This window comes from Montipora foliosa, chromosome 2 (genome assembly GCF_036669935.1).
Source record: "Montipora foliosa isolate CH-2021 chromosome 2, ASM3666993v2, whole genome shotgun sequence".
In the NCBI taxonomy this organism is placed as follows: Eukaryota; Metazoa; Cnidaria; class Anthozoa; order Scleractinia; family Acroporidae; genus Montipora; species Montipora foliosa.
The window spans coordinates 51,582,022-51,592,021 of record NC_090870.1 but is presented as its reverse complement, the minus strand read 5'-3'; the positions used below and the strand labels follow the sequence as shown (position 1 = coordinate 51,592,021).

The 10,000-nt window shown below is 38.6% G+C and overlaps 2 protein-coding genes across 2 annotated transcripts in view; one reads left to right on the top strand and one right to left on the bottom strand.

Moving 5' to 3' along the window:
- Window positions 1–1,598, bottom strand: part of LOC137993495 (intermembrane lipid transfer protein VPS13B-like) — a 48,308-nt gene extending 46,710 nt beyond the window's left edge. The window contains exon 1 of the mRNA XM_068839398.1: window positions 1,129–1,598. Coding sequence (XP_068695499.1) covers window positions 1,129–1,275 — 147 coding nt within the window. The 5' untranslated portion in view covers window positions 1,276–1,598. The remainder of the gene's footprint in view (window positions 1–1,128) is intronic.
- A 366-nt stretch (window positions 1,599–1,964) lies between these two features.
- The window catches only part of LOC137990936 (cell division cycle 7-related protein kinase-like), a 10,437-nt gene continuing 2,401 nt past the window's right edge, over window positions 1,965–10,000 (top strand). Inside the window, exons 1-9 of the mRNA XM_068836058.1 lie at window positions 1,965–2,287; window positions 3,325–3,411; window positions 3,516–3,645; window positions 4,837–4,930; window positions 5,494–5,636; window positions 5,842–5,903; window positions 7,236–7,584; window positions 9,285–9,517; window positions 9,979–10,000. The exon at window positions 9,979–10,000 is cut by the window's right edge and continues 2,401 nt beyond it. Of these exons, the coding sequence (XP_068692159.1) occupies window positions 2,098–2,287; window positions 3,325–3,411; window positions 3,516–3,645; window positions 4,837–4,930; window positions 5,494–5,636; window positions 5,842–5,903; window positions 7,236–7,584; window positions 9,285–9,517; window positions 9,979–10,000 (1,310 nt within the window). The 5' untranslated portion in view covers window positions 1,965–2,097. The remainder of the gene's footprint in view (window positions 2,288–3,324; window positions 3,412–3,515; window positions 3,646–4,836; window positions 4,931–5,493; window positions 5,637–5,841; window positions 5,904–7,235; window positions 7,585–9,284; window positions 9,518–9,978) is intronic.

Genomic DNA, 10,000 nt, shown 5'->3' with positions numbered 1-10,000 from the left:
TTAGATCAGACACGAAGATGGAAAACTGGACACCGGAAGCAGCCTTTTTCAAATGTTCTTTCAGATAAGTCGCACTCCCGATCGCTAGCAACAATTTTTGGCAAAAAGGTGCAGCTTATCTGCAGGTGTTTATGGTATTCTGAGGCCACCCACCAAAAACAAAGAGGTCTTGTAAAATGATAAAACTTTAGGATGTGGTCGAAACTGGAAATAAAAAACCCATGACCTTGCTGAAAATACTTATACTTCACACTGCATTAAAACACACTACTGACAGCGTCAATTGCTTGCAAGAGGTTCTTGGCCACCAAGTGACTGCCAAGATGGAGTGACAAGTTAAGAAAGGAAACAGCTGTGTGATTTAATTCATAATTCAAAAATAATTTGGTCATAAAATTTCAGCTTTGTATTGTTCTAATTTACACCCTGTGAGCAGTTGGTTTCTTCTCTGCTTCCCAAGAGAGAGACCATTGCGAGTAACCGTTTGATTTTCCATCAAGTATGTGCGAAGCATATCACACCCCACATGATGCATGTGACATCACTTTGTCTTATTTTGCGGGAAAAATATGGAATACTACACAGCAGGCTTGCCTAAACTCAGCAGTTATGTAGCTGAATGCAGGCACACAAGCCAAAACAAGTTAACCAACTCGTTTTACCGGTTCAAAATTCATTAATTTGTTCTTGCCGCTAGATGGCGGCTCACTCAAAGAAACTAACGATTGCTTGTAGTGGTTTCTCTCTCAGGAAGCGTAGGAGAAACCAACTGCTTGCAGGGTATCCAATTTATTGAGAGAAATTTGAAGGAATTAAACCAATTTACTTAATTTACTGGGCTAATCAATAATAAGTGGCAGTCACTGTTGTCTTTCACAAGGGTTTGAGTGAAAATCAAGGTAGAGTTCCAGCTGTAGGAGACAAATTTCTGACAAATAGACAGCGGTATAATGCAGGTGACTGGCGGTCTAATGAAACCCCTGATTACTGGGAGACATTGAGTTGAAAAAGTGTTTGTTGCAACAGTACGTGCACGATGAATTGTTGCTTCTGTTGCTGTTGTTACAGCTACCAAGAATGGTTACAGCAGGAAGCAAAATTAACAGGGAAAGAATGAAACTCCCTTACCTTTTCCAACACATCAAGTCGCAGCTCTAAGTTATACAAAACAACGTCGCCTCCCCATAATGAAAGACTCAAGTCAGAGGGCTTCAAATTTTTTATATACTTGTCCACATAACTCATTAACAGCGGGGTAATGTAACTTTCAAGCATTGTTCACAAGTGTTGGCCCACAGCAACCGAGTCCTGTGCAATCCAAGGCGAAACAATGGGGCATTTACCGAACAATTTTCTTGAAACAAAGACAGAACCCCATTGGGAGTTCACCGTTTCAACAAGCAAGTACGTAATGAAGTTATCGTTTATAACGTTCCCTTCACATCGAAGCAACTTCACCGAGGCCACCCAGACCTGTTAAATTCTTGACCTTACGTGGAGACAGTGAAATTAAGGTACGGTACATCTTCCGAAGGCAAAGATTACCAACGTAATACCACAACGCAAGGCAGGTCTCATGGAAATATCAATACTTTCCATCGTCGAACTTGTTCCTTGTTTTCGCCCAGGCGTTTGTAGTATAAAACGGACAATCTCATTGGTGGAACGCTAATAGACCAATTAAAATGGTTATTGCATCGACCGCCACGCTGGCAACTTGTGTTAAAATAGGCATTTTTCGTAACAAAAACTTTTCTCGCGTCCTTTTTTTTACGTTTACAACATCAATTTTGTGAAGTATGTTGAGCGTTCTTTTTTCTCTTTTTTTTTTTTGTATTGCAACTTTTTTAAAGTAAACATTTCGGAAAGCGATAAGTTCCCTCACCCTCCCCGGGCAGAGAAAAATTGTCAGCCTACCACAATCCTATGCGAGGAAAATTGGCGGGAAAAGTAAATCCCAAGGCGTCAGGTTCAATTGTACGATATTCTGAAATTTGCCGAAGAGGTTACAAGTTTCCCATTAAATATCGACGAATTTAGTACATTAATCAAATATTTCAGTACTTTTGGACGCTTGAACAATTGAGCGAACGATAAATGATGGAAGAATGCCGAACAGAAGCGAGCATTGGTATAGAATACTCCAACAGTATAGATGGTTCGTCACAAGATGAAAACACGAATTCGACATCAGTCAAAACGGCCGGTCAGATTGACGGCTGCACACCATTTCAGAGGAGAAAACGGAAGCGTATTTCACCTCATTCGACTCCTAAAGTTGCAGAAGGTGAGTTTAAAGTCGCGGAGGACATAAAAACTAAAACTAATTGCCTGTGATCAGCGAGTCATACGTACACAAACCAACTCAAACCAAGGCTACATTTTGCCTGTCAATGATGAAACCCTGTGGGTTATCTAAGTCATCATCCATGTTTTTGAAATCATGAAAGAGTTGACCATAAAATTTAGATCATTCTTTTGCAATCTCTTGTCTAAATGTTAATCTGGCCAGAATTTTATGGCCCAAGATTGCTCCACAGCTGGAAACACATCTTTAGAGACACAGATAACGGGTGAATGCTGCAATGTACAAATTGTACATTATTGCTAGTGGACCTAAAGAAGGAACTAATGAGAGATCTTTGTTTAACTGTTTGTTCACCAACATGGCGCCAATGACGTGACATGAAAACCACCTATGTAATCTTAATTAATTTCCACTTTATGTGCCTGGCCACAGGTTGATAGAAAAGTACAACACCAAAATTCTCAGTGGCGGGTCAAATTTGCAGTTTGCAGGTCACAGGTTGCAGGTCACAGGTTGCAGGTCACAGGTTGCAGGTCATTGTTTCACCAATACAGAAAGTATCCTAAACATTCTTAAAAGCTAACATGAGGCCTAATTAGGCCTAAACAAAAGTTTTTAGGCCCAAGTTTAGCTTTTAAGAATGTTTAGGGTACTCTCTGTATTGGTGAAACAATGACCTGCAACTTGCGACCTGCAGATTAGACCCGCCAAATTTTCAGTACTATTGTAAGAAACAAGAAATTGCTTGGTCAAAATTTAAAGTAACAGCAAGACATTTGGTCTATCAAAAAAGCCGTAACTAATCAAAAAGATAATAATAATTTATTGTAAACAAATAAATAAGTAAATAAATGAATAAAATGCGATTAGGCAAGCTGAATATTATTGTAGATATACATATAATTTTCTTTCCTTCAGAATTTGTTTTTCTATCCTTGAACAAAAACAGACAAATAGAGTTATTATTTTTACAATCTTCATTTCTAGAAATCATTTGATATAATATCATTTTGTAGGATTTGGGGACAGTGAAGCAGGTGAATTACTGAAAAAGATTCCTGAAATTCAGGACATCTTTACAATAGTATCCAAAATTGGTGAAGGTTGGTAAATTGAATTTATGAATCCTGAGTATTATGAGAGGTTCCAGATTTTATAGGACAAACATCAAGCACAAACTTTGATTCACATTGTTCTTTTTCTGTAGGTACCTTTAGCAATGTCTACTTGGTCCAAATGAACAGATTGCCAGATGAATTTTGGGCTCTGAAGCACATTATACCTACGAGTGGTCCCGGAAGAGTTGAAAATGAACTGAAATGTCTTCAAGATATTGGGTAAGTGTAGTTTTCTGACCTGAAGATTTGAAACATTGTTATCTCACACAATTTTATTAACATAAAAAGTTATGTCATGTCTCCTAGGAAACTCTATCATACTGTACATGTAGGAACAGAGGCTCATAACACTGGTACCTTATACGTAATTAAGGATTATAAGCTCCTGTGTCTTACAATTATTGGAAGCCCATTTTTTTAGGGTTTGCACCTCTTTTTCCTTTTAATTAATTTGTTAGAGATTGATGTTGCTACTGTGTTGTAAATGATTCATAGCGTAATGTTTCTGCAGGGTTTTAGTGGTCTTTTTAAAAAGCATAAAGTTAAAGCAACATCCTCCTTCGGAACCCCAGTTCCTATGGTTTCTCCTCTGGTCAGGTGAATTCCTTTTTCGGCAGACATGTGCTCACATTTAATTTGCATCCTGTCTTGCGCAATTTGCCAATTCCATGTTTTGCTTGTTGCTTGTTTTAATAGCTACACGTTTTGTTTTTCTCTTGTAAACTTTATCCAGAGTTGCCTGAAAACTCTGAAATAGAATAAGAGCAGGATTGCTGCCTTTGGCACCCCTTTAGTCCTGGGCTGAAGCCTCGACAGGGAGTAGCCATGTCATTCTACTGCTGGGTTAACTTGTGCCCAGGACATTATGCCAGTCACCAAGCCCACCTTGCAGGACAGGCATGAGGCGTGTTGAGGCCCCTCATCTGGTCCTTCAAGTCTGGGGTTTCTATCCAAGCCTTGGCAGCACATTCCTGCCCAAGTTGGTCAACCATAAATTGTTTTTCTTGTTTTTTGTTTGCGTGTGACAACATTAATTGATGCTAAAACTGAACTAGTATGATACAGATAGTCATAACTTCTAAATTGTCTGTGTTAGTCTTTGCACAAGAAAAGATATCTTCAGGAACATATATTGGGATTTCAGAAACTTTAGAATTTGCATTCAAGAGATACAATGTGTGTTTGATGCAAATTATAAGGGTGCACAGTGATTATATCCTGCTATATAAACAATCATGTTGAATTAGTTTCTGTGTGGTGGGTGTTGCAAGTCTTTTTGCATAAAGAAGACAAGTGTTCTGTGATACTGTGTTTGGAATTATGCATAATACAGAATAGTCACAAAGGACAATGGAAAGTTTTTTATGTTGCTGTTTCTAGTTAGTTTATAAAATTTTCTTTCCATTTTAGGGGCACAGATAACGTGATTGGAGTTCAATTTACTTTGCGATGCAATGATAATCTTGTTTTTGTTCTGCCCTATTTTCCACATGAAAAATTTCAGGTAACTTTAATATTTGCTGTATACGTTATAACAACCACTTGATAGACCTGACCCATTACACATGCGGTAATAGTAACCAACAAGTAAAGAAAAGGTAAAGAGGAATGGCTATTTTCTTCTGAACGAGTATGGTGACCCCCATTTTTTATTTCATATGTTTGCTGAGAACGCTGTCATGGAGTAGTGAAAAATTCAGCAAAAATGTATGGCCAGTTTTTTGGCAATTTCATAAAATTGTACGGAAGGAGCCATTATGAGTCGAAAACAGTCCACATTCAAGTTAAATATATTTTGAAGTGTTGAGTAGTCGCAAAGACACTTTTCAGATACGTACTTGAATTAACCATAGAATGACACCATGTTTATTATGTTGGATTACATTTATAAAATTGAACTAAATTTGTCCAACATTGGGGTTGCGCGGCTATTGTCAAAGTAGCTCAAATAGCCGTACTATATTTGTCAGCGTCGTACCAGGGACAGTAGTTACAGTATGTACATTTAGATTGAATAGAAAAAGACTGATAGATTATAATTATCTGATTATTTTTCTCCTCCTTTAGGAGTATTTTCTTGACATGAGTGTTTGTGAAATTAAACAGTATATGAGGAACCTTTTCATTGCCTTGAAAAGAGTTCATTCTTTTGATGTTATCCATAGAGATGTAAAACCAAGTAACTTTCTATACTCCAGAGATACAGAAAGGTAAGCTATTTTTTAATGTTGTAATTTGCACAAAGATTGTTTTTCTCCTACACTGCTTGGCTTATAAAGTGGATGTTCACAAAATCAGTATTACTGTAGTCATAGTATTACAGCTGCAGTTTAGGCATTCTGTGATGTGGCTTTATTAATTTCTCTCCTTGATGTTAGCTGATGTGGCTTTATTAATTTCAATCCTTGACGTTAGGTATCGACTCGTAGATTTTGGCCTTGCAATGAAAGTTCCAGGAAGCACGTGCTCTCTCCTTGGTATGTATTTTTTAATTTGGTATGGCACATGTAACATTTTTTAACGTTGGCTAAACCAAGGCTGTCAATAAGGGCCAATACCGGTAGCTGGCCAAAACCACCAGCCAGTAAACCATCCTTATCCGGTAACTTTCGTCTCATTTTGCCACCAGTCAAGATGAAAAATCTCTCGCTTTTTAAATTATGATCAAAGAAACTTTTAAAACATTGTTTCCCGTTTTGACTGGAATTGACAGCACATTTTACGAGGATTAAACAAGAGAAATCACCAATCTTGCTTAACAAGATGCACTTGTTAATGTAATGTAATAGGTTACTATGGCCACAAAAGAGCCATGTAAAAGTTCCCTATATTTTGTTGCTCATACAGTGTAGCCCCTCTTACAAATGAACTTGGTGACCCCCAGGTTTTATTGTAGGAAATGTAGCTTTCTCAGTAGAACGATTGATGCGGGATTAACTTCAAACTCGTATGATCTTTATTTCAGCGACAGTTTGACCACAAATAATAGAAAGTCAACAAAAATTAATCATGAGGACAATTGAGAAAAAATAATACGAACGAAATTGAGTGAAACAAACCCACAGAAAAACCATTCACAGATATTTCCTGATTTGAACAGTGCAGCTTGACAGTTCCTAGAAGGGTCATTACAGATAATTTTCATCACTGTCGTCAAAATCAGTTGCAGTTGTAGAAGTGGTTGTGGACCTAGTAGATTTGATACAGCTGTAGTTGCAATGGTAGTAGTTGTAACACAAGTAGTTTCAGTAGTAGTAGTTGTGACGCATGCAGTTGGAGTGGTGGTAGTAGCAGTGGCAGTAGCAGCAGTTGGAGGAGTACAAGTAATAGGAGCAGAAGGAGTAGGAGTTGCACTGTACATCATGGAGTTCCAGTACTAGTAGTATTGGTGGTTGCAGTGGTAATAGTAGGAGTTGTAGTAGTGGTAGTGGTAGTGGTAGTGGTAGTGGTAGTAGTGATATTTGCAGGGGTAGTCATGGGAGTGGAACTGTGTGGGGACAAAAAAAGTTGTAAAAGGTCACTGACCAGTAAGCTGAGTTGGTAGAGAAAGCAGACAAGTATGGATATTTGCTTTTTTATGTGTTCCTGTTTTTGTCTTGGGTGTCATGTCAATAAGCCTGCGAATGCAGCCGTATTTCCGGCGGTGGGAGAGAAACGACCGCCGGAAATACGTCTGCGTTCGCAGGCTACATGTCAATTAGAGCAATACCCAGTTTTGTCATTCTTCACCAAGAAGCATTGGTTGATGAATTCAATAACCTACACCAAAGATTACAAGTCTGTCAATTTTTTCCCATCTTTGTATTCAGATTCACCTAAAGAGGTACCAAAGCATAGAAGGATTGGTAACCTGTCTCACCATTCTCCAAAGAAAACTACCCAATCAAGACGCCGAAGCTCACGCCTGTCCCCACCAACTGACCACACAGCAAAGAAAGTTGCTGAGGATAGCATCCTGAAGCCCCGTTGTTTAAATTCAACCAACTGGCAGTTTACACATCAGTCTAAAGATTTCAAAGTCCCGTCTAAGAATGCAACATCAAAGTTAAGGAGATCATCTAATGAGAAAGCAAGCACCAAAGTTTCATTTAAGCCTGCTCAAGTTTTGTGTCCGCTGAGACATGGACCTAAGGAGGTCTGCACCATTTGCATGGCAAGGTAGCTAAAGTAAAACTGTTATTCAAGGAAGCATTTATCTTTAAGATAGTACAAGTTTACAAAAGACAGTGATTAAAAAGTTTAAACAGTAAAGTTGAAGTTGAGAAAAAAACTGTATGCTTTTTCAGAAAAAGGAAGCTACCATTGCTTCCTTTTAAATTTTTAGTTACCTTCTCAGAAATGTATTTCATTCTTACTAGTGAGGATATTGATGACGTCATTTCACGCCTTTGCATGGTTGTTTGTGCAGACAGTTGACGTGAAAATGGCGAGCGTTAGATTAGTGAAGTTCTCTGATGTTGACGAAAACTCCTTCTCTGAGCAACAAAAAAATGCTAACACGAAGAATAAATCTTCTTATGACTTAAAATTATCCAAGGAATGGATAAGAAATGAAGAAATGCGAAAATCTAAGAAACTCCTGCCGCCGAGCTGCAAGATAAAGTTTGTGCTCGGTAAATGGCGAGTAATACACTCCTGTCTCTATAACGAAAATTGCATGGTGACTCGAAGATATGATTTTTTTTCTCGTGTTAAAAACAATATTTCACCCACTCGCTGCGCTCGTTCGTAAATTTTTTTTTTACCACTCGAAATAAAATTCATATCTTCGCGCCACAAAATGCTGAAGTAACATGATGCGTTCATGAACACTTGGGGTGCGTTCGATTGACCCTATTGCGGAATAAGAATACGAGGAGTGATGATTTAAAACGGCATGTTTGGCGTTTTGAAGCAACAAGGATTAGAAAGATATGTTTGAAATAGCATTTTAGCAGGTGTTTGACAATTCTGATGTGAATCTCCTTCATAACGAAGGATTTCTAACTTCTATTCCACGTATTCCTATTCCCGAATACGGTCAATCGAACGCACAGTAAGGGTGCGTTCGATTGACCCTACTCCGGAATAAGAATACGTAGAGTGATGATTTAAACGGAATGTCTGGCGTTTTGAAGCAACAAGGATAATAAAGATATGTTTAAAATAGCACTTTAGCAGATGTTTGACAATTTTAATGTGAATGTACATAAAAACGAAGGATTTCTAACTTCTATTCCATGTATTCCTATTCCGGAATACGGTCAGTCGAACGCATCCTTAAAATTCAGTCCTGGAATAGAGAATGGAACCGTGAAGCTTGAAAACATGATAGTCAAGAGTCATAGTACTAGTCAAATGTAAGTTTACGGTCCCTCAAAACTCTATTCGCGAAACTCGAACATCGATCCACAATTCTCGAACGAGCGTTTGAGGCCTTTCCATAAATTAAGGAGACCATTTTCCGAGCCCTTCAGGGCCATAAAACGCAGTATTTTCACGCTTGATTGTTGAGTTACTGTATCTAACCTTCAGGTTTACTTCCAAGATTTATTATAGGCTACAAGAAGCTTATGACCTTGAAGCGTTTAAACTCTGGTTCAGAGCTGGGTTTTTTGAGTTAAAAAATTTCCTTATTTGAATGTAACGTAGCTTGTGCATTTTCCCGCGCGTGCAGCTTCGAGGTTATTTTTGTCCATATTTGGGCATAAAAATGGTGTCCTAAAATCCTCAGCTTTGTTCCAAGGAAAAGAGTTGCAAGTTACACGCTTCAAGGTCATTTGCTTCTGAGGCTACTTGATTACCAGGCACCAGAGGTAGAGACATGCATTACGGGCTGACAACCCCTCAATGTTTTTCCCGTTTTGTTTTTCATTCAGGGGTCACCAGAACGCGCCACGAGCTGGCACACCTGGATTTCGTTCTCCAGAGGTGTTACTGAAGTACCCCCAACAGTCCCCTGCTGTGGACATGTGGTCAGCAGGTGTCATATTTCTATGTATACTCAGTGGAAGATACCCGTTTTTCAAGGCATATGATGACTTGACAGGCTTGGCACAGATCATGACCTTATGTGGTACTGATGAAGCTGCGAAAGCAGCTTTTAATTTAGGTAAGCGCTTTTACTTTGATATCGTGCAAGTTAGTGCCGTGATCACTGTACATGGTTAGCACTTTAGAGCCTGACTACTACGTGTGAAGTATGAAAATTGTTTAAAAAAATTTCCCATCTTAACGTCGCCACCATCTTTATGTATACTGTCCCCGTTCCGTATTTCAATAAGGTTGGGTACACTAAGGCAAAAAAAAAAAATTCACGATCACCTTCTAATGAATGAAATAATACCAAAAACATCTAGTAACACGTTGGACAACACCAGTTTGTGGTTGTAGACAATTTAGCTGTAAAGGAATGAAGCTGTTACCAATCAGTAGTGGCCAGAACGATACGTCAACCCAGAACCCCCGGTTTTTTCTTGTGTGGCACCCAAACGACTAAACCACGAAGTCATCATCCTGTAGATACCGTAAATTCCATTTCGTCCATGATTTTCATTTTATTGATTTCTACAGGAAAAGACGTCAGTTTTAGTTC